The sequence below is a fragment of the Chrysochloris asiatica genome, unplaced genomic scaffold (assembly GCF_000296735.1).
Source record: "Chrysochloris asiatica unplaced genomic scaffold, ChrAsi1.0 scaffold00234, whole genome shotgun sequence".
NCBI classification, from domain to species: Eukaryota; Metazoa; Chordata; class Mammalia; order Afrosoricida; family Chrysochloridae; genus Chrysochloris; species Chrysochloris asiatica.
Genome location: NW_006408752.1, coordinates 355,402 through 379,684, shown reverse-complemented (window position 1 = coordinate 379,684; position 24,283 = coordinate 355,402). Strand labels below are relative to the sequence as shown.

Below are 24,283 nucleotides of genomic sequence, written 5' to 3'. Positions count from 1 at the left end.
AAAATCTGAATTCTAAACAAAGAAGTTAAGAGCTCTATTCCATCAAACATTTCTCCATTTGCAATTCATCTTGGTAATAGAGACAGAACCTGGGTAAATGCATATAGGACTTGAGGCAGGAGATTTTTCTTGCTCAATGCATAATTCATGTGCTCCGCCTGCAAAGTGTGTAAAATGAGAATTTCACACCACAGCATGAGCCATGGAGCCGCAGAGAAAAGGCAGATGAAATCATATTTTACTGTGTGAATTTTATTTCTTACCCTCCCAATATTTATACAAAACCATCATTGACAAACCAAACACATTGACAGATCACCCACTGTTTCCACTGTGTTAGTACTTGAGAAGAGATCAGGCAGAAAAGATAGACAATTTGTTTTTGTATACATTTTTTAAATAGAGGATTAGGTTTTTAACAGCTGAGTGACTGTATTAGACTTTTATAAGGACAACAGCAACTGATCTTAAAATCTCACTACAAAAATACCTATTATCAATTCATCATCCTCAAATCTCCATTTTGTTTCTTTGGTATTCGATTATACACCTCAACACATCAACATCAGAAAGAAATACAAAGTCACAGGACTAAGAAACTGACTTCAATTTAACGTATTTCATTTTAAAAAATAAAGAAAAAATCTTGGAAATACTTATATTAAGCTCCAAACAAACACAAACAAAAATATGGAGTCATATACCTGTAAAAATTTTTTATGTAGTACGCATGTTTATTTTCATGCCGATAAAAAATAGCAAGTAAATCTGACATGGCAAGCATCAGATATGTTTCCTAAGAGGAAACCATTGTTAAAGGGGTTTTAATGTTAAACTGCAAAACAGGGTAAGTGGTATGTAAAGTTCATCAAACCCGCACTGTGCTTTGAAGTCAACAACAATTCAAGACTAATTTCTAGCCTCACAGGGCAAGATACTTGCATGAAATATTTTCAATTAGTATTACCAACCAAGGGGCGATTTAATGACTCTCTTGCCGTCAAGCTATCTGACAAATATGATTAAAAGAAAATCTGAGGCTCACACTTACAAACACGTTAGCTTTAAAACAAAAAGTATATTGCTAGTAAATTGAGAGTTCTTTAAGAGCTAAAAAGAAGTCTAAATTGCTAAAACAAGCATTTGCCTATCAGATGCTACCTACTTCAATATGAAAGCTTAATGATACCTTGATTTAAAGATCTCAGTTAAAATAAAAATTTCTGTTTGAGAAAACTTCAAAAGTTAACTAAATTGGGAAATACAACAACTGAATTGTTGGAGTAAAAACTATTCTTCAATATTCACTTATATAATTGCAACATTTGTAGATATTTGTAAAAGCACAAGTAAAAACGATTTCCTATTTCTCAAATCCAGCAGAGACCAAGCAGAAAATAGCTCCATTCACTTTTATCTAGGATTCATTTTGTACCACATGCTAAATTTACTTTATCCTCAAGAACCTTTCAGTGACAGATGATTTTTTTAAAGGGAAATCTTAACATTTACAGAAATTTGGATACTAGTTGTCCAAATATCAGTGACTAGTCTTCAGTGCATTTAAGAGATCTAATCAATTTCTGTGTACCTCTCAAAAGGGATTAGCAATGTTTTATGAGATACATTACAGACCGTGACAGAGATAACTGACAACCTCGAACACTGCTGGGTATATAAATGGAATTGGTTTTCCACAGCTAGTATACACACAAGGAGAAGACAAAAAGTACTGCTATTTGTTGTTGCTAAGTGCCGTCAAGTTGATTCTGACCTATAGCAACCCTGTATAGGGTTTCCAAGGAGCAGCTGGTGAGCTTGAACCACTGATCTTGCAGTTCAAACGGCTTTGCAGTCTGGTGCATTAATCCACAGCGCCACACCAGGACTCATTTATTAAACAAAAATATCAAAATGGTACACTATTGTTTCTTGACAGAACCTCCAACTAGGAGGTTTTTCACACCTGAAGGTGGTGTTTCCATCTCTCGAACTCTTCCCTAATGAGTTCTGCAGACTTCCGCTTATAGCATGTAAAAATGGCAATTTTGGCATCCTTGAGGGACTCAGACTGTGCCATTCTGAAATGCTGAGTTTCAGGAACAAAAAGAAGGCTGTAGGGTGTATGGATAAGGTTTTCCAACAAAATTCTCTTAGGACAGGCCTTGCTGCTTTTGAAGAATGATGAGCAAGCACACTGTTGTGTTGGGAAAGATTTCCTCAGTTTAACTTTCCTGGTCTTTTTTCACCAGCGAAGTTTCAGTTTTCTTAAAACTTTTTTATAAGCCCCCATGATCACTCTGTGTTCTCTGAGAACATCTATCAAGATTATTCCTCTGGAATCCCCAAAAAGCAACTGCACTGCCATACCTTGTGATCTAAACTTTCTGCCTTGAATTTTAATGGGCCCAGCAGATCTTGGAAACCATTGTTTTGATTGAACCTGCTTTCTAGATCTGATTTGTAAATATAAGACTCATCCCTGGTTATGAACTGTTCCACAAAATCTTCATTAGCTTCCTTCTTGCTTAAAAGACTGATGGAAAGATCAGCTCTTTGAACTTGCTGGGCTTTGTGCAATGCGTCTGGTGCCCATTGAGTCAAAAGCTTGTTGAGGCCAAGACGTTCACCTGAAATGGAAAACGCCAAACCATGTGAGATCCCAACTCCAGCAGCTATCACATCGGTGGTAATGCTATGCTCTTCTTCTACCAGTTTCTGGACTTTGTGCAGTTTCTTCATTTGTCAAGGCTGATGATCTTGGTTCATCTTTGAGGTCTTCTCCACCTTTCTTGATATATTTGGTGTATCTGAAAACTGTTGCTGTATGTGGGGTAGCATTCCATAAACCTGCTGTAAAGCTTCAATGATTTGGGAAAACGTCCATTGAGATTTGTAAAAAATTTGTTATTAGTCCTTACTTAAAAACCATTTTTCTTCCATGGCACACAAAATATCTTCCTTTTCTTTTTTTTTTTTTAAAGGTACCTAACAAGACACTGTAGGATAAGCTCAGGACTGCTAACTGACAAGATCAACCGTTCAAACTTACCAGTTGTTCCTGGGAAACCCTACACAGGACACTTATGTTCTTTGAGTTTGAGGAACAAAAAGAAGTCTGAAGGGATTTAACAATAACAACAAGACTATGACAAGAGTATTAGAGTCCTTGTGTGCAGCCATCCACCAATCACAAACGCATGTCTTTACACAGGTTTTGTTTTGACTAAACCTTTACATGCATGAACTAGAAGCCTAGCAGACTCTTGTATTCATCTTAATTTTTATCCAAATATGGGAGTGCTCTTAATATTGTTGTTGCTGTGAGCCAGCAAGCTGATTGCAATTCAGTGACCCGACAGGTCAGAGCAGAACTACCCTACGGGGTTTTCCTATAGGCTGCCGTCTTTATGGGAGCAGACTGCAGCTGTTTCTCCCACAATGTATCTGGTAGGTTTGAATCGCAAATCTTTCAGTTAACAGCTGAGTGTTTAACCATTGCGACAGTAGGGCTCCTTGCTCTCAATATTAATTCTTACTAAATACAATTATGTTAACTGCTTAATATTTCACATTGGCAGATTATATTATGTTATACGGTTTATGTGATTCAAATGTTGTAAATATATACAAACACAAAAACCAAGACCACTGCTGTTAAGTTGAATCTAACTCACAGCAACTATATAGGATAGACAGAACTTCCTCGGAGGGTTTCTAAGGCTGCAAATCGTTAGGAAAGAAAACAATAATTATCCTCCTACAGAGCAGCTGGTGGGTTTGAACCACTGACCTTTGGGCTAACAGTTCAGCATTTAACCAGGGATCTTTTCACAGACTATCTAAATCTTAGTAGTTGGAGTATAGACCATTTAGATATAACATGGTGTAGTGCTGTGGGTTAATGCACTGGACTGCAAGGTTGGTTTGAACTGCAAGGTCAGCAGTTCAGGCTCACCAGCTGCACCTCAGAAACCCTATACAAGGTCGCAATGAGTTGAAAACAACTCGAAGGCACTTAACAATAACCTGACAGTTAATATGGAAATAATGAGTGCACTAACAAAGTGATAGCTGAAATCATGATAATAAAAGCAGGAGCACTGTAATAGTAGGAGCCTGGTATGGCACTGTACGATGACGCCCTGGACCGAAGGGGCGGTTTGAACCACAAGGTCAGCAGTTCAAATTTACCAGCTGCTCCTTAGAAACCCTATATAGGGTTGTTATGAGTTGGAACCGATTCAACAGCACTTAAAAACAACAACAACTCTAATATACTAGCTAATTGAAAACATTGAAGGCTAGGTTCAATAAGAAAAGGACATTATTTTAAATAAAACTGCCATCTGTTCAACATATAATTTTAATAAAAGGCAGAATATAAATGATCTAAAAGTGGGGTTGTTGTGTTTGTTAGTGTTGTTGAGCTGGTTCCAACTCACAGCGACCCCGTATAGGGTTTCTGAGGGATCGCTGATAGGTTTGAATTGTAGACCTTATGATTTGCAGTCCAGTGCTTATCCTATAGGACGGCTCCAAAAATAGGGTAAAGTCATATAAATGTCAATCTCTTCCTAATACAACATGGGTTATATTACCAATTTTTCCTTCAACTCTTCTATGTACTAAGCATTTTCCCTTTTATACAGTGAAAGCACTGACATTATTAAAACATTGCTACAGTTATTATTTGGGGCTAAACTCATGTTGTCAAGCCAATTCCAACTCACAGTGACCCTCTAGGGCAGAGCTGAACTTTCCCAGAGTGCTTTGGTTTTTTTGAGGGGGTGGTGGTAGGAGTAAGGAGTGAGGATTAGGGTTAGGACTATGGCTAGGTCTAAGCTAGACCTAGGACTTCATTTAATGTTAGCAGTTTAGGACTAGGATTATTGTTAGGGGTAAGGGTTGGGCTAGGGCTAGGAGTAAGGGTTGGTCTAGTTTTCAGGGCTATGGTTAGGTTTACTTTTATTTATTTATTATTTTCTTGAAATTTATTTGATTTCCTTTTCATTTGGAAGTACTGTAACTACATTATTCCCTCTTTTTTGTGTGTTTTTTGTTGTTGTTGCTGCTGTTGTATCTCTGGTTGCAACTGTATCTCTGGTTCTCTCTTCTCTGTCTTATAGGTCTGTTTTACTGTGAATACTCGTATAGCTACGTTGAGTTTGGTGATACTGACATGCATGTTAGTCTCAGGTCGTTGTATGCTGCTCTTGGTTCTTTGTCAAAAGAACTTCCTTTAATACTTTTTGTAAGATTGGTCTGTTTTGCACAAATTCTTTTTGTTTCTGGCTATCTGAAAATGACTTAATTTCATTGTCACATTTGATGGACAATTTTTCTGGATATATGGTTCTTGGTTGGTGATTTGTTTCATTCAGAGTTTAATATAAGCCATAAAGATTTACAGCATCGGAAACACTACTCAGGGCCGCTGTGAGTTGGCACTTAACAACAATCACAATAATTATACCTAAAGAGTAAGACATTACTGATTTGATAATGAACAATCACTGATGATAATGTCTAAAATTCTAAATGAGAACATTTCTCAATCCATAAAACAAACTCTATAACAACATGATTCCAGGATGTATGAGGCGGTTCCATAAAGTCTGTGGAGAAATGGAAGTGAATGATAATGGGATTTTTCCAAGAACTTTTTGAAGCCCTCTCATATGACTATGGTCTTGAGCCTTGTATCTATGCTGGGACATGGTGCTGACAGGCAAATGCTACAGGGACACAAACACTTGAGCAGTGGTTCCAGGCCTTTGGACTGTCTTTGGAATGACATGTACATTCACATGAGTAATTTCCTCTCATCACTAACATTATTTGCTGCATGCGGTCATTCTCCGGTCAGACCAGAAGTGGAGGGGTCACACTCTGGTATAAGATGAGTTTTTCCCCAGCTTGTATTTTCTGCAAGAAGAGAAATGGTGCAAAAAAGACCAAAAAAATAAAAAAAAAGAGAGAGAGAGAGAAAAATGATGCAAAAACTGGATGCATAAAAAGAGAAATTTACATTGCATGCTAAAAGAAGCACAAATGGTATTAGAACACAGGAAACACGAGTAGGGTTAGAATTCTAAGTGTGCTAGTCTGAGGAGTGCAGTGGAATTCAAATGGCGATGGGGCAACATTAGAAGTGACTTTGGTGTGAATCTGGAAGACGGATGTATAGGAGGGCTGCAGCAGTAGGGGAAGGTCCTGAGAACCACCGATGTCAATGGTCAATGGGTAAGTTAACGAAGTCATGTAGAATGGTGGTAAGAGGAAAAGAAGAAGCCAGTAAGAGACAGTGCACAGCATCTGTAGGACCTGGCAACTGCCTAAACAGGTAGGTAGAGGGATGTGGGAGAGTAAAAGGACCATTGGTCCTAAAGTGTAGAGCATATCCTCTTCTGTATATATAAATTAGATTTGGAGAACCACTCACCCCAAAGAAGTCTAAGATTTCATCTGAATTTAGGAAGAAAAGCTAAAATTGTTCTAAGGATTTAGATATGCTACCATGGAAAGTAATTCATATAAACACACTAGCTGAAATCATAGGCACGAATGAGGTCCCACAACTGGGAAAATGTACAGAAAAAGGAAGACTAAAGAAAAATTAATTCAGATCATCTTATATTTTTGAATAATACATATGATTTATTATTACTATTTGTTGTTTTGTTGTTGCTAAGTGCCATCAAGTCAGTTCCAACTCATAACAACCCTGGATAGTGTTTCCGAGGAGCGGCTGGTGAGCTTGAACTGCCAACTTTGCAGCTCAAACGGCTTTGCAGTTTGGCGCATTAACCCACAGTGCTACACCAGGACTCCATTAGGTGTCATTAAATCGATACCAACTCATAGCAACCCTCTGCACAACATAACTAAACACTGACTGGTCCTGCGTCAACCTTCATTCGCGTCATCCTCTGCTTTGAGGAGGCAGTTCTTCCGGAGTCATATTTTGAGTGCCTTCCAACCTGAGGGGCTCATCTTCCGGCACTTTATCTGACAATATTCTGGCACTCTTTATCGTGTTTCAATATTAAAATTTATGGTGTTGACAGTGCTCCATTAAGCACTAATTTGGGGGCAATGTTCACACTTGCATATCAGAAAGAGATAAAAAAGGTGAAGCACTACAAAGAATGAGTGGTAAAAGAAGCCAGAAGAAAAGGAGTGCAGAGTAGTTCGAGTAGTATGGGAATGGCGGTGTGGCACTGAGTCAGCTCTGGCTCATAGTGACCCTGTTTAGGGATTCTGAAGCTGTAAATCTTTACAGGAGCAGAAAACCTCATTTTTCTCCCATGGAGCCAATGGTGGATTCAAACTGCTGACCTTGTCATTAGCAGCCCAATGCATAACCCAGTATGGTACCAGGGTTCCGTTAGTTGGGGAACAGCCAAACAAAAAGGTCACGAAAGATAATGATTAAGAGAAAGCCATTAGGTTTGGGGAAGGTCACAGTTGACTTTTCTGAGAGGAATAGCTATAGGAAATGAGAGGGGTAGAAACCAATTTATAGGGACCAAGAGTTAGTTAACTGGGTGCAGTAGAATCAGCACTGGACTTTTAACCACAAGGCCAGTGCTTCAAACCCACCAGTAGCTCCTTAGAAACCATATACAGGGTCCTTATGAACTGGGTCTCAATGGTTCTTAACAACAATAACGACAAGAGCTAGCTGGGTTAAGAGATAGCAGACAGGCTGAATAAGTACATTATTTTTCTAAACTCTTACTCTGTCTCTCCCTCTTCTTTTCCTTCCTCTCTTTAATAGGCAGAAAAGGAATTATTAAAGAAGAGACTGAAGTTGCAAAAGAGGCAGATGATTATTGACAAAGTAAAGTACAAAAGAAGTAGGCTTATTTCTTGGGTAAATAGATAAAGATTATCACTGGAGTCCTGATGTGGTGATAGGGGATAATGCACTAGACTGCAAGGTCAGTTTGAACTGCAAGGTCAGCGGTTCAAACTCACTAGCTGTTCCTCAGAAACCTTATAAAGGGTTGCTATGGGTCAGAACGGACTCTACGGCACTTAACAACAAAAACTCAAAGCTAAATGCGCAGAAAAGAGGGGTAAGCTGAGACACTCACAACGATGGCAGCTCAGTCTTCTGAGGAAAGTAAGTGTGCTCGAGGGCAGCAGGTAAAGGGTCATAACTGAATGCTAACTTTCAACTTGAATGGTATAAAAGGCCTGGAGAAAATGCAGGCGCCTTAGAGCTCAGATAAATTTGGGTTTTATAACACTGGTATTGTTGCGCTCTTGTGGAATCAACGCCCAAATTTAAAAATGCTCTTTTAGATTTATACAGTGCTTTATATTGACTTTTCACCTTTGATTTTTTTTTTTTTCTTTAGAGTTAACACTTAAAAGATGTGATATAGGTATTTCTACTTGATAGAGGAGGAAACTGAAGCATAAAGATATTATCTCCCAACAAGTAGAACACTACACCTGTATCATGGGACCATCATAAAAATTAACTGTTTTGAAAGCCATATACTCAAGGTCTCATTTTCATGCTCACTATCCTCAAAGCACACTGTTCAGATTAAAGAAAAAGAACAGAAAGAGTAAAAGTATAGAATTAGTTGGACTGCAGATTTAAGGCATATGAATTTTCAGCGTTAACATACTGTCATGCTAAATTAAGGTAAAGCACCCACCATCTGCCTTCATTACTCATCATTTAGAGCAGAAGCTGCAACATTCGGTGCAACGAGGGCTTTTCCACAATTATAGAGTTGTCCGTTATTAGAAAATTGGTAACTTCAAATTGCTTGGTAAACTCCAAACCACACAGAAAGAAATGGAAACAAATAAATAGCTACATTGGCTCCACAATATTTATTCCAATTGCTAAATTAAAGCAAATAAACAACCCTAGCTGCCTATTCCAAATCAGAAAAGGTTACGTAACAGAGAGAAAATAAGCTCCGTGAGCAAAACACATAGTCACAAAACTTCCAACAATATCAGTAAAACTGCCATTTCTCCGTGGTTTTGGTTCACTGTCTCAGTCTGAATGTTTTAAATTATCAAAAGATTTAGTCAGATCATTAAAGGTCTTTGACAAAGAAATCAATTAAATTACTGACCAAGGTTTTCATTGTCAATTTCCAATGGGTTCCAAAGCTCTACTTTTAATACTACAGATACTTAAATTTACATCAACTTTCCAATTTTTATAAAATTTTATGAGAATAAATCACTGTAATTATATTCACTCTGATTTCTTGATCTGTTGTTTTACAAAACACTGATTTCTTATTCTGGGTTGTACTTAATGTCACTTTTAAAAGTTCCTTTATTTCAAATAATATTTCATGGTGTGTTTTTTTTTAAATAATTTGATATACACAGAAAATGAGAATATACCAAACTAATTATCTAATAAACTTTTATATGAAATCAGATTAATAAACCTTAAAATATTTTATGTGAATTTTTGGGAAATACAAATCTCAGATCATACATATATGTTGTTGCTGTTCAGTGCCACTGAGTCGGTTCTGACCCACAGTGACCCTGTATAGGGTTTCCTAGGAGCAGATGGTGAGCTTGAACCACTGACCTTGTGATTCAAACTGACTTAGCAGTCTGGAGCATTAACCCACATCACTACACCAGCACTCCTGAGACACTATACATAGTAACAAATGTCATTACATATCCAAGTTTAAGATATTTGAAATAAGGCAGAATAAATACTAGCCAGTCTTTAAATATGTTAATTCTTTAACAGCACATCTCTAGATGAGGAAAGGTAATTGCCTAATACAATTTTCTTATTTACATTCCTCCTTAACTCCAGTGACATACAGAAGAAATTCAAGTTGACAGAACTAAAAATATAAATGGAAAATATTAGGCTAAAAAGAAATTGAATTCAATACAAAGCAGGCCTTGATTATATTTTCCCCTTATGGAATAATACAATATATGAAGCTACTGCGTTTGACGACTAGCAGTAAAGTAACCCATTGACACCAAATCAAAACTCAACCCATTGCCCTCACAGCGACTGCAACTCAGAGCAACCGTATAATACAGAGCACAACAACCCAAGGGGTGATCATGAAACCACTGAGAGGTCATTCTTATTAGGCTTGAATTTTGTATTGATAAGTACACTTTTGTAACTTATATTATTTGTTGGCTGCTAAGCAGACAAGCTTCTGTGCCGCAAATGTTTTATCAAAGAGCTTTCTATTAACTAAGTGGTTCTTGTATGTTTTTAAAGTAAGTGACAGAAATTTCTATTAATTGGTTAAAGACTGTATATTCTTTAATTGTTCAATAATATGCTATTATCCCAAACGCCTAATATATTTAAAAGCATATTTAGTTTTACTTTCTTACGATGTATGCATATTTGTTTATATTTCTTTGTCAATATTATTTGTGTGACTTTGGTTTATTTCCCCATAAAATCTCTCTTGTCACAATCTATTCAAGAACAAAAAAGTCCAAGCTCATATCATTGAGAGATCCCTATTTTCACTGACAAGGAATGAGGTTAAATAAAAAACTTTCTAATTTCTTCTAATTTCAAAATTGGGTTATGTATGAGAAATGATTATGCAGGGGGGAAAAAAAAAATCACAGGTGTGGACGAATGAAGATGGTGTTGTTTATTTGAGTTGTCAGTGACAATATGAAACACTGTTCTTAGTTTCTTCAGTTTCAATGAAACACCAGTTTTCTAATATTTATTATTAACAGGGGAAAAGCCAAACAACATTACCTTAATTGTAACAAATGTGTACCAATTTTACCTTAGAGTCTTTTCTGGATTCAGATTCACTTTCAGATTCTGACTTTGATTCAGAATCTGAAGAGCTTTCTTCTAATGAACTAGATTCAGCGTTGGAGGAATCTGAAGTCTTAGAATTTTCATCTTCCTTCTCTCCATCTTCAGAATCACTACACACAATAAAATATGAACGATCAGCTTTAAATCCTTTGTAAACAAGTTTGTGAAGCAGTTAAAAATTAAAACGGCAAATGCTGACATCTGTTCATTTAACATAAAAATCAAGACCTTTATTGTATAGGCATATGTAGTGGTTATGAATCAGGCTGTGAACTGCAAGGTAAGCACAGTTCAAAACTACCAGCTGTTCCGCGGGAGAAAGATGAGGCTTTCTGCTCCTGTAAAGGTTCACAGCCTTGGAACCCTGTACAGGGTCGCTATGGGTCGGAACTGACTCCACAGCACAAACCACCACCACCACCATTAAGAACCACTTCTTTTTAGCATATAAAAAAAACTAAAATGGTTTTTAAATTCCATCATATATTAATGAAATAATAACAAAAATAGTATTATCTATAAGGAGCTCTGGTAGTGTAGTGGTTACAACTTGGGCTGCTAACCTCAGAGTCAGCAGTTCGAAACTACCAGCTGTTTTGTGGGAGAAAGATGAGGCTTTCTGCTCCCATAAAGATTTACAGCCTCGGAAACCCTGTACAGGGTCGCTATGAGTCAGAACCGACTCCATGACTTATAACAACAACAACATAACCAACTAAATCAGAACCTATTCCAACTCAATTATAACATACCACACACATTTCAAATACCAAAGGTCATAAAATAACATTAAATTATATTATCAACAATAAAGTAAAAAAATAATAATAATTTAAATTAAGTGTCTGGTTTACCAGGAAAATACATTAAATGTTAACAGTAAAATACTCAATGATACAGAAGTTGATTTTAAACCGTTGTCGCAAAATACTATTTTAACTTTAAATATTTATACAACTTTTGAGACTTGCATTTCTATACATTTTGCTGTTCAAAGAATGATTTATACATGTTCTCAAATACACTTAATGAGAAACTGCCAACTAGTTCAAATGAAAACTTTTCTAATGCACCAAGTCTTAGTAAAAATGCAAGATAACACAAACTTTCCAAATACCAAAAGATCACAAGTGAATGCGTAATATGATCTTCATTAATTTGTTTATTCACTCACTCCTTTTAACATATATTTATTGATTCAAATAAACTGAGGAACAGAAATAAGGCAGGCAGTAGGGGAGAGAGGCAGCTCCCTAATGAGACCTTCTCTCAGCAGAAGAAAATCTATAGTTGTGTTTTTCATTTTTTCAAAACTGAAAGTCTAGTTCTTATCTTAGGTATAAACAATTAGTCTTTTTTTTTTTTAAGTCGCCACCTTGTGCCAAACAATGCCAGGCATTTCATAACAATGATCGAATTTGGATATCCCAACATATGCTTGATGGTGCATTATTATCCCATTTACAATAATGAAACTATTACTCAGAAAGGTATAGGAACTTGTTCACGGACACCTTGCCAGCAGGGGCAAAACTGGAATTGGGGCTCAAGTCTGTCTTATTCCCAAATCCCTATTTTTCCACTATGCCACTCTGTCTCCACTGGCGTATAAAACCCCTAAGTCATAAATAGTTATGATTGAGTCATAAGTAGTTACGATTATTAAAGAGTGGTTTTAAAGATACTGAATGCTCCCTTAAGCTAAAAAAATTATCATATCATGATGGCCAAGTTAAAAATATTCTATGAGACAGAAAAACAAGGGTGAGGGAGAGTGGTGAGTCAAGAAAAGAATCGATATTTCCTAGAATTGATTTTTGTGGAGGAAATATGATTGCTGTTTATTAAAGATAGCACCATGGCAACATCTAAGAGCACATGTGATTATATCTGAGGACTAAAAAATATGTTGTTGTTGTTCTCTATCAGAGAATTGCAATTTGTTATCCACAATTCACCGGTTAAAACATACACTTGAAAATATAAGGTCTAAAATGTATCTGTACTTCTCCTTGGTATAACAAGCAATTATTTGAAAATCAAGCATGGGTGAAAACAAGAGTTCATTTCTGAAGAGAAAAACAATATTAAGTCCTACATGGTTGCAAATGTCTAGCATATGGGCTTTTGCTATTTGAAAGGGTATTTAGTGTACAGAACAAAAGTTTCCCTTCCTAGAAACAAACATACTTTTACCTTATTACAGATATACTGATATTAAAGCAAAAATAGATAATTCTACTCAAAGAAAGGGCCAAGTAACTCCTTTGCTGCAACAAGTGAATGATTCTGAATACATGTAACTTCTAGCTTTTAAGATAAGATTTTAAAGGCAAAAGTGTTCTTTTATTATGCATCACTCAATTTTGATGGGTAATTATTGTTTACCTTACTGCTTAGAGTTTCAGATGTTAATCTAATGAAAAGAATTTACTGGTAACTAGCTTTTTAACTTTGCAATGATGAAAAGCCTGTATTAATTTAACCTACAGATTTCATTTGTTCTGAACAGGAAAAACAATATAAATCACTTTTAAAATCATTAAATCCTGACTTAAATTAATAAAGTCATAATTAGGGCATTATGCTGTGTTTGTTATGGAAGTGGCAGGGCGAGCTGCTTTAATTACTGTCTGTAATAAAAGGAGCAGAGAGCGTACTGCACCCCAATCAGTGCTGTCAGCCACGACAGAGCCAGAGCTGCAAGCTCATCAAATGAGCAGACGGCAGGATCCAGAGGAAAGGGCCATCGAGTCTGCAAAGGCCACTGGCTGGCAGCACTGGGGAAACAGATCCACACAATCCAAGGGATTAGCCCCAATTACTCAAAATTCTAATGACGCTTTAATACACCATAATGCCGTTTGATAATGGGAGATCTTGAAAAGTGCTAGCACTTGAATATCTTATGACCGTCTTCCTTCACAGCCCTTGACTCTTAATATTTGGATCATAATCTTTTTAATATAACATTATTTAGAAAAATCAATTGTCTTTGTTACATAATGGCAAAGTGTTGAAGGATTTAATTTTCGCCCTCAGCACAATTGCTACAAAAGGTAATTAAGTGTTTCATACCTACTGCTTGATCACTTAACTCAGCCTTCCAAGGTTATACCAATTTTCAAACTGTAAGGTTTGCTCAAGTTCATAAGGAAAACTAAGCATGGGCACATAGCAGGATCATGTTAACTAGTAGCATTTTAATTTTAAAAGATCTAACATCTGTTTGGGAAAGGGAAAAAAAAAGCCATAACTACTCACTCTCTGAATTAAAGAGAAAGGCTAGCTTGGAGGCACATACCACAGAATAGTGTTTTGGGTTTTTTTTTGTTTTAAATAAATTCTGACAAGCAAGTTACCGTTTTCTATTTTTAGAGTTCTTCTTGGCTGTTCTTTTGTTTTCTTCTTCAGTTTCACTTCCACTCTCACTGGAAGATTCTTCACTGCTGTCATTACTACTGGCCCCTTCCTCATCGTCTTCTTCACTTCCGCTACTAGAGTCACTTTCTGAGAAATAGAACAAGATGCTCTGTGATTTATAGCTATGGTTGAACCATAAGGTCGGTATTTCAAAGTTACCAGCTGCTCCTCGGAAACCCTATACAGGGTCACTATGGGTCAGAACCGACTTAACAATAATTATACTTAAGGACACACATAACTGTCAATGTTCATCACAAATGAAGCCAGATGCTGAATTTTAGTTTAGTGGACACCACTTGTTCAATACTTTATATTCCCTCACCTCACTTATTCAGGTCTATGGGATCCTTCAACAGGGTAAGCTTGAGGACACTAATAAACAACAGAGAAAGGTCTTCTGATATTGAGAGAGAAAATAATGAGTCAAGGAAAAAACCAAATTGGAAAGATTGCCACTTCAAACCCTTAAGTATCCAGTTCCGCTCCCCAGAAACCCTATGAGTCAGAACCAACTCGATGGCACTTACCAACAAAATACATAATGCAAAGAAATGGAATTATCACTGTTACTCTTATGATATTACATGGGTGTTCAACATGACTCTGGGTCCAGTTCACTTCAGGTACCATTGTTTAATGTTTACGTTAGCAAAACCCTTGAGGAAATTTGTTCATTCTTAAAAATATTTGATTACTGGCAAACAACATTTTATAATTTCTAATAAGCTTTTTTTTCTTCCCCTCCCTTCTGTAGCTATGGTCAAACACTTGCCACATGACTCACTACTATATGCATTCAAAAAAGATCATGAAAAGCCTTAATGTTAATAGAATAATAGTTCATCAAATATGTATTGAAAAGTGCTAGTTTATGAACAAGCATACACTTAGGAATAAATGAGATGGAGACAAATATTTACGTGGCAAAAAACGAAGGAATACACAGTTAACTACAGAAAGACCTTGCTTACTGTTCTGTATCAATCCATGGTCAATATCATGCAGAATCTCCAGGTTTTTTAGAGTTAACCTTTTGGAATTAAGGCATTTTCTCTATTTTCCAGTTTATTGTTGTTGTTGTTGTTAAGTGCCATCGAGTCGGTTCCGACCCATAGCGACCCTGTACAGGGTTTCCGAGGGTGTAAATCTTTACGGGAGTAGAAAGCCTCATCTTTCTCCCGCGGAGCGGCTGGTAGTTTCGAACCGCTGACCTTAAGGTTTGCAGCCTGATTCGTAACCACTACGCTACCAGAGCTCCAGTTTATTACTTAATAAGTAATTCGTTTATCAGATATTGAAAACAAAGATGTTGCTTGAAGAAACAGGAGGAAAAAGAATAAAATACCTTAAAGTGAGATAATTGGCGACTAAGGTATAGTGTGGGGCTTAGTACTCCAAGGAATACATGCTTTAGAAGGAAGTTGGCAGTTATTTGTTCTTGGGTCAGATGTGTCAACGAGGTTAAATTGTTAGTAAGAGTGAGAAAGGTATCCCAATATAATTTTTATTATGCAAATAAACCACACAAGTTTTAATATTGGAGGGACTTAAGAAATATCTTAACTCCTGGTATGGCATTGTAGGCTAATGTGTCAGGCTGTAACATCGTTTGAACTGCAAGGCCGGTGGTTCAAGCTCACTAGCTGCTCCATAGAAACTCTATACTGGGTCGCTATGGGTCAGAATCGACTCAACAGCACTTAACAACAACAACAAACCCCTTCATTTACTGGAATACTGTTGTTGTTAGGTGTGATCGAGTTGGTACTGAATCATAGCGACATTATGCGTAACAGAACAAAACACTGCTCAGTCCTGTGCCAACCTCACAATCATTGCTCCATGTGAGCTCATCGCTGCTGCCATTGTGCCAATCCATCTTGTTGGGGGTCTTCCTCTTTTTCTTTGAACTTCCATTTTAACAAACATTATATCCTTCTCCAGGGACTGATGCCTCCTGACAAAGTCCTTCCTATTTAGAATTCTCACTGGATGTGGTTGCCTCTAATCATTTAACTCTTTATTTATTTATAATGCACAAGATATTTACTAATTTGAGCTTTATCTTTGTACTGGTTAACACAGAAATATACGAACATAAAGTAAAAGAAAAAACAGGTACTCAAAGTTTAAAATAAACTTTGTATTTTCTTTTTACAAAAGAAAATTACTTTAAAAGTCCCTACTAGAGGCTTATGGCACAGTGGTTAAAGTGCTTGGCTGCTAACCAAAAGGTCAGCAGTTCAAACTCACCAGTTGCTCTGTGGGAGAAAGATGTAATATTCTGCTTCTACAAAGATTTACAGCCTTGCAAAAACTATGTGGCAGTTATTGCTATGACTTGGAATCAATTCAATGGTAGTAGGTGACTTTTTTGGTTATTTTTGTTTAAAGGTATATCATGTACAAACTTATGTTTTATAATAAGCTAATTTACTGATGAAGATCAAAGAGCACGGCCTTCGGTATGGATTGCATCTTCATGTAAAGAAAACAAAAATCCTCACCACTGGGCCAATAAACAACATTCTTATCAACAGAGAAAAGATTGAAGTTGTCAAGGACTTCACTCTTCTTGGATCAACTATCAACACTCACAGAAGCAGCAGTCAAGAAATCAAATGACATATTGCATTAGGCAAATCTGCTGCACAAGACTTTTTTAAAGTGTTGAAAAGCAAAGTTGTTAGCTTTAAGGACTAAAGTGTGCCTGACCCGAGCCATGGTATTTTCAATAACCTCATATGCATGTGAAAGTTGGACAGTAAATAAGGAAGAACATAGAAGAATTAATGCTTTTGAGTTATGGTGTTTAAGGAGAATATTGAAAGTGCCATGGGCTGCCCATAGAACCAACAGATCTGTGTTGGAAGAAGTGCAGTCAGAGTGCTCCTTGGAGGCCAGGATGACCAAACTTCATCTCTCATACTTTGGACATATTGTCAGGAGGGACCAGTCACTGGAGAAGGATATCATGATTGGTAAAGTGGAGGGTCAGAGAAAAAGAGGAAGATCCCTCCAGCGAGATGGATTGGCAAAGTGGCAGCATCAATGGGCTCAACAGTGGCAACAATTGTGAGGATGGCCCAGGATGAGGCAGTGTTTCGTTCTGCTGTGCATAAGGTCGCTATGAGTCGGCACCGATTTAATGGCACTTAACAACAACAACAATGTACAAGTGCTTGCTGAAAGCAGAGGACTTGAAATACTGATGAAGATCAGAGACTGCAGACTTCACTAAGGATTGTTTTGTTGTTGTTAAGTGCCGTCGAGTCGGTTCCAACCCACAGCGACCCTGTATAGGGTTTCCAAGGAGATGCTGGTGAGCTTGAACCGCCAACCTTGCAGTTCAAATGGCTATGCAGTCTGGTGCATTAACCCACAGTGTCACGCTAAGGATTACACCTCAGCATAAAGAAAAAAATAAGCAACGTCATGAAAAGCGGAGAAAATACTGAAGTAGTCAAGGAAGCAACAGTTAAGAAATAAAATGCATTGCAGCTGACAAATCTACTGCAAAAGAATTTTTGAAAGTATAAAAAAGCAAATATGTCACTTTGAGGACTACAGTGAATCTGACCCAAATCGCGGTATTTGAAACTGCCTTAAATGCATACAAAAACTGGACAATGAATAAAGACAACTGTAGAAGAATGGATGCACTTGAAAAAGTACAGCCAGAAAGCTCCTTAGAAGGCAGGCTAGCGAGACTTCATCCACATGTGTTTCAATATGGGAACAGGAGGGACCAGTCCCTGGAGGAGGATAGCATGCTTGGTAAAGTAGAGGCTCACTGGGAAAGAGGAAGACTCCTAATGAGATGGAATGATACAGTGGTTGTAACAATAAGTTCAAACAAAGCAACAAATGTGAGGATGGCACAGGACCAAGCAGTGTTTCATACTGTTTTAAACAGGGTCACTGAGTCGGAACTAGCAGTGTGGAGTAGAACTCAGAAAAACCTGGGTTACTGTTGTAGGTCTACCATATGTTAGCTATGTGTACCAGAGGCAATGTCAAATGAAAAGGGATTAGAAATGATTTGGAAAAAAATTTTAATGATATGTAAGTGAAATTATATAATAATATAAACTTCACTGAAAACTACTTATTGAGCAAATACCATGAGGAGTCCCAGGGTGGCGCTGTAGGATAAACACTTGACTGCTAATATAAAATCAGATTCAAACTCACCAGTCACTCCTTGGAAACCCTATACAGGGTCACTATGAGTTGGAACCGACTTGATAGTACTTAACAATAACAACAGTGCGGTTTCAATACAATAAGTACTTATCAGCAGGAGAAGCACTGTGGGTTAATGCATTGGACTACAAGATTGGTTTGAACAGCAAAGTTGGCTGTTCAAGCTCATCAGCCGTTCTTTGGAAACCCTATACAGGATCACTATGAGTCGGAACCGATTCGATGGCACTTAACAACAACAACAATTAGCCACAAGGTGAGCAGTTCAAACTCACCAACGGCTCCTCAGAAACCCTATATAAGCATGGGTGGGGAACATCTGGCCCATGGGTTGCATAACGCCTGTGAAATCATTTGGTCTGGCCCTCACAAGGCAACTGCAGTTTCAGCCATCACATTTTGTTGCTGCTAGTGCCGTTGACAGGGTTTGTGATTTAATTAACTGTTTGGTCTGGCCCTGCTGCGTAAACCACAGTTCCAGCCATCATATTTTGTTATTGTTATGGTTAAGCACCACTGATAAGGATGAGTTAATTAAATATCTGACCAAATAAAGCAGACTAATTTTTAAGTTGATAATTTTGTATATCCCTTGAATGTCGTTAGATTTTGACAGGAAAAAGGTTCCCCACCCCTGCTACAAAGGGCCACAACAACAACATGCATACACACTACAGTATGATAAATAACGTGTTTAAATAGATTATAAAACCCACCACTGTCACTGCTGCTGTCAGAAGAGTCGTCCTCCTCCTCAGACTCGGAATAAAATTGTTTATCAGGATTCTCTTTCTTTGCTTTCCCTGCTGGCGCCCATTCTTTGGCCTATGTATTTTTGAAAAGAGTGGAAATATAAATACATCTTCTCACATAAGGATTCAAACTGTGAGTGATCATATGGAAGAGAATTACGAACATGATTAATGTAACAGATGTTGATGAATTGTACACGTGAAGAATGTTAAATTGGCAAATGTTGGATTATATCCATAAAAAGTTCATGGACTTTTTATGGATATAATTCCATGACCTTTAACTTCTGATTTTCCATGAATTATCTGAAACTCCTTGTACACAACAATATCAAATAATAAGACGATGAACCTTTTAAGTAAAGTTCCTGGCACAAACACTGATTCACTTTATCCCTAGATAGATGTATACACAATTGCTCAGAGCGTATTACGCTACAACAACCACCTTACTTGCATCAAATTTCTAAAAGTCAGCTGTGTGTTTGTTGGCCATCAGAAATTTTAAACTAAAATAATAAGCCTACAAAAGAGAAGGGCAGTTACAGATAGATACAACAGCAGCAATAAGAAATAAAAGTTGAAAGCCTGACAATGACAGAGGGAAAAACAACAACAAAAACCAATGGATGTGATTAATAAGGAATTCTGATGGCTAAATGGCTACATGCTTGGCTGATAACCACAAGGCCGTCAGTTCTAACCCACCAGCCGCTCCATGGGGAAAGTTGTGGCAGCCTGCTTCCAGAAACATGAAAACCTTGGAAACCTTAGGGGGGCGTTCAAGTTTCCTATGAGTTGGAATCGACTCAATGGCTCCAGGAAGACAGCAGTAAATAGCCCTAAACATCTCAACTAGCAAAACTCTGGATTCATCCTTGACTTCTCTCTTCCTCTCATATCCTACCCATCTAATTCATAAAGAAATCATTTAGCCACCTTGGTTCTTTATAACGGTGGTATGAACCGTCATCTCTCCTTCCTGGATTACTGTAGTAGTTTAAGTGGTTGCTTTGGTTATATCCCTAAGTCTTCTCAACAGAGCAGCTAGAATGAATCTATTAAAATCTAAGTCAGATGAAGCTCCTCTTTTGTTTGAAACCCTGTCCAATTCACTTAGAGGAGAAGTCCAAGTCATTACAGCAATCTTCAGGACCCTGCATGACCAGGAACTTTCTGAGCATCTCTGCTGCTCTCTCCTGCCAACTGCGCTCCAGCTACTCCTCAAAGTTCCTCTAACACCACAGACATGCTCCCACCTTTGGGAGCTCCCTCCACCCCCTCTCTGAATTCCCTATTCCTAGATGTGGTGCTGCGGGTTAATGAACTGGACAGCAAGGTCAGTTTGAACTGCAAGGTTGGTGGTTCAAACTCACCAGCCGCTCCTCAGAAACTCTACAACAACAAGAGAACTGCATGGCTCACTCCCTTCAAGTTTTTGCACAAATCTCACCTCAGGGAGAAACACTCTCATTTAAACCCTAAACTCCCACTTCAGAAGCCTGGTACTTCTAATCTCATTTTGCTCTATTTAAAAATTTTCTTCTCTCATAGCACTTATTACTTTGTAACATACCATATTATCTATTTTTACTTTTATTGTTGGTCTATCTCTATATAAATGTAAACTTCTGAAGAATGGGGAGTTCTGAATATTTTGTGCACTGATATATCCCAAGTGTATCTGGCACATGAAGCAGTTTTTGTATGAGTGGCTCCGGAAAGCAAAATAAAGTGTACTCTTGGAAACTCTATTCAGGATCACTATGAGTCAGAACCAACGCGATGGCACTTAACAACAACAAAGCAAAATTAAACAAATTCTCATAATTATGACCTCAATTCATCAAGAAAAAAAAATTATTTCACACATCTTATACTATTTTTGAAAAGCAGAGCAATGTGTATTTCCTAAAAGGTCAGAAACGATTGCTAGTTTCCATTGAGTCGATTCTGACTCACAGTGACGGCATAGAGAAAAGATCAAGTGCTCTACAGGCTTTACTAAACTGTGTGATCTTTTAGAGGCAAATCACCAGACTTTATCCCAAGGTGCCTTTGGTTGGGTAGGTGTGAACCTCTATTCTTTTGGCTCATTTATCTGATGAACTTTTAGCTAGAGTATTTTGTTTTAGAGGAATTTATAGCATTAATTATGTGCATTAAAATATGAATGTTGTTGTTCAGTGTCATGGAGTCTGTTCCCACTCATTTTGACCCTGTATCAGGTTTCTGAGGAGCCACTAGTGAGTTTGAACTGCCAAGCTTGCTGTTCAAATAAACCTTGTGGTTGGAGTGTTTATCCTATAGTGCCACATCAGTATGCTAACAATGCACATTAAAATACTAATACTGTGCACTAAAATACTAATAATGAAGAAATTAATAATAAAGAAAAATAATACCTAGGGTTCCCCGAATTATACTCTGGGGCAAGTCTGACAAGAAGACTGTTGTTGTTGTTGTTGTTGTTGTTGTTACGTACTACCAAGTTGGTTCCAACTCATATCAGGCCGCTCTGTGGTTTCTGAGTGCAGCTGGGGGTGTGAATTACGGTGACCAGTCCAGGGCTTATCCTAGAGCACCACAGCAGGACTCTTGTTTTGGTTAAAGATCTCCATATGACCCTAGTATGCAGCTACACTTGGGAATCACTGATCTAGAGGGCTGAAGGGCTTACAGCATGTTGCTTAAAGAGATAAGCTTCCGTAACCTAGAAAATTCCTATCTCAACAAAAATAGAAAAATGACTATAAATTATTTGAATATTTTAAAAGGATAAGCAACACTGCTCTTGTTTTTAAATGTATCTAAACTTTTCCTGTCTTCTCAATATTGCTGTTATTCTTGTTAAGTGCAGTCGAGTTTGTCCCTATTCATAGCGACCCTGAAAGTGGCTGGTGGGTTTTAACTACTGTCCTTGGGTTAGCAACCCAGTGGTTATCCTACAGCATCAGGTAAATAGAGTTCTCCTATGTTGGGTAAATAATAAAGTTCACATTTTTTCTTATATCTAAACAAACAATTTTTTTTCTGAAGCCTACTAACAAGCTAATAGGCTCAGTTTACAGGGGAAAAAAAAATCACATAGTTTAAGACTTCTTAGGTAAAAGTAAACTCAACAAATAAGGAAAACTGGGCTTCAACCCTCAAAGAAGGAGCTCTAGTAGCGAAGTGATTACAAGTTGGGTTGCTAACCTCAAGGCCAGCAGTTTGAAACTACCAGCTGTTATGCAGGATAAAGATGAGGCTTTCTGCTCCTATAAAGATTTATAGCCTTGGAAACCCTATACAGGGTCGCTATGAGTGGGAATCGACGACTCCACGAAGCAAAACCACCACCACCAGCAGCTGGTGTGGTGCTCCAGGTTAATGTGCTAGACTGCAAGGCTGTTTTGACCACAAGGTTGGCAGTTCAAACTCACCAGTCGTTCCTCAGAAACCTCAAACAGGGTCACTATGAGTCAGAACCAACTCAATGGCACTTAACAAATTAATACCCTCAAAGAGACATATATACTTAGCATGTGTAGGAACTCAAGAGTCATACTGAGTTTCAGGTTTTAAAGAGCAAAAGACTAATCAACAAAAATCTTTCAAACTTTTTTGTATGGACCTTTATGACAATGATAGTCATGTCATTCTAATACAAGGAAAAGAGAAGAACGCTGTTGTTAGGTACAGTTAAAACGGTTCCAACTCAGAGACCCTGTGTACAAGAGAACAAACCACTGCCCAGTTCTGGGCCAACTTCACAATTATTTTGCTTGAGTTCATTCCTGTTGCCACTGTGCCAACACATCTCATTAATGGCCTTTCTCTTTTTTTTTGCTAACCCTCCTCTTCATCAAACATTATTTCCTTTTCCAAGAACTGGCCCCTCCTCCTAATACGTCTGAAGTATGAGAGACAAAGTCTTGCCACATTTTTCTAACACAAATTTGTTTGTTTTCTTCTGGTAGTCCATGATATTTTTAATATTCTTCTCTAACACCATTAATTTAAATGCATGGATTCCTCTACAGTCATCTGAGGCTACGGAAAATATCATGACTAGGGTCAGGTTCACCTTAGTCCTCAAACTGGTTGTCTTTGCTCTTGAATACTTTAAAGAGGTCTTGTGCAGATTTGTCTAATGCAATATGTTGTTTGATTTCTTGGCTGCTGCTTCCAAGTGCTGACTGTAGATCCAAGCAAAATGAAGTCTATGACAACTATCATGATGTTATTTCCTGGTACAGTAGTGAAGATTTTTGTTATCTTTACATTGAGGAGCAACTCATACCAAAGGCTGTATGTAGTTTTCGATCTTCACCAGTTAAGTATTTTATGCACCCTTCTCTTCCAGCAAGCAAGTTTGCATTATCTGCATACCATAGATTATTAATGAGACTTCTTCAAATCCTGATGCTATATTCTTCTTAATATAATCCAGCTTCATGGATTATTCACTCAGCATGCAGATTGAATAAATATGGTGAAAGACACAATTCTGGTGCACAGCAGCTTTCCTAATTTTAAACCATTCAAAATATTGATAGTTGTTGTTGTTGTTGTTGTTAGGTACCATTGAGTTGGTACCGACTCATAGCAATCTTATGCACTGCAGAACAAAACACTGCCCGATCCTGGGCCAACCTCACTACTGTTGCCACGCTTGAGTCCATTGATGCTGCCACTTTGCCAATCCATCTCACTGGGGGTCTTCCTCTTTTTCTCTGACCCTCCACCCTACCAAACATGATATTCTTCTTTAGCAACTGGTCTCTTCTGACAATATGTCCTAAGTAAGAGAGATGAAGTTTGGCCATCCTGGCCTCCAATACTTTAAAGTATTCAAGAGCAAAGATAACCTGGCCTCCAAGGAGCACTCTGGCTGCACTTCTTCCAACACAGATCTGTTGGTTCTTTTGGCAGCCCAACACTTTCAGTATTCTCCTCCAACATCATAACTCAAAAGCATCAATTCTTCTATGGTCTTCCTTATTCACTGGTAGCATAGTGGTTACGGGTTGGGCTGTGAACCACAAGGTCAGTAGTTTGATACTACCAGTGGTTCCGCAGGTGAAAG

At 37.7% G+C, this 24,283-nt stretch overlaps 1 protein-coding gene across 1 annotated transcript in view; it reads right to left on the bottom strand.

The window, feature by feature from the left end:
* Positions 1–24,283, bottom strand: part of LOC102820845 (AP-3 complex subunit beta-1-like) — a 370,338-nt gene that overhangs the window by 113,249 nt on the left and 232,806 nt on the right. Inside the window, exons 18-20 of the mRNA XM_006873299.1 lie at positions 19,177–19,285; positions 14,191–14,338; positions 10,791–10,938 (exon numbers count right to left, since the gene is read on the bottom strand). Coding sequence (XP_006873361.1) covers positions 10,791–10,938; positions 14,191–14,338; positions 19,177–19,285 — 405 coding nt within the window. The remainder of the gene's footprint in view (positions 1–10,790; positions 10,939–14,190; positions 14,339–19,176; positions 19,286–24,283) is intronic.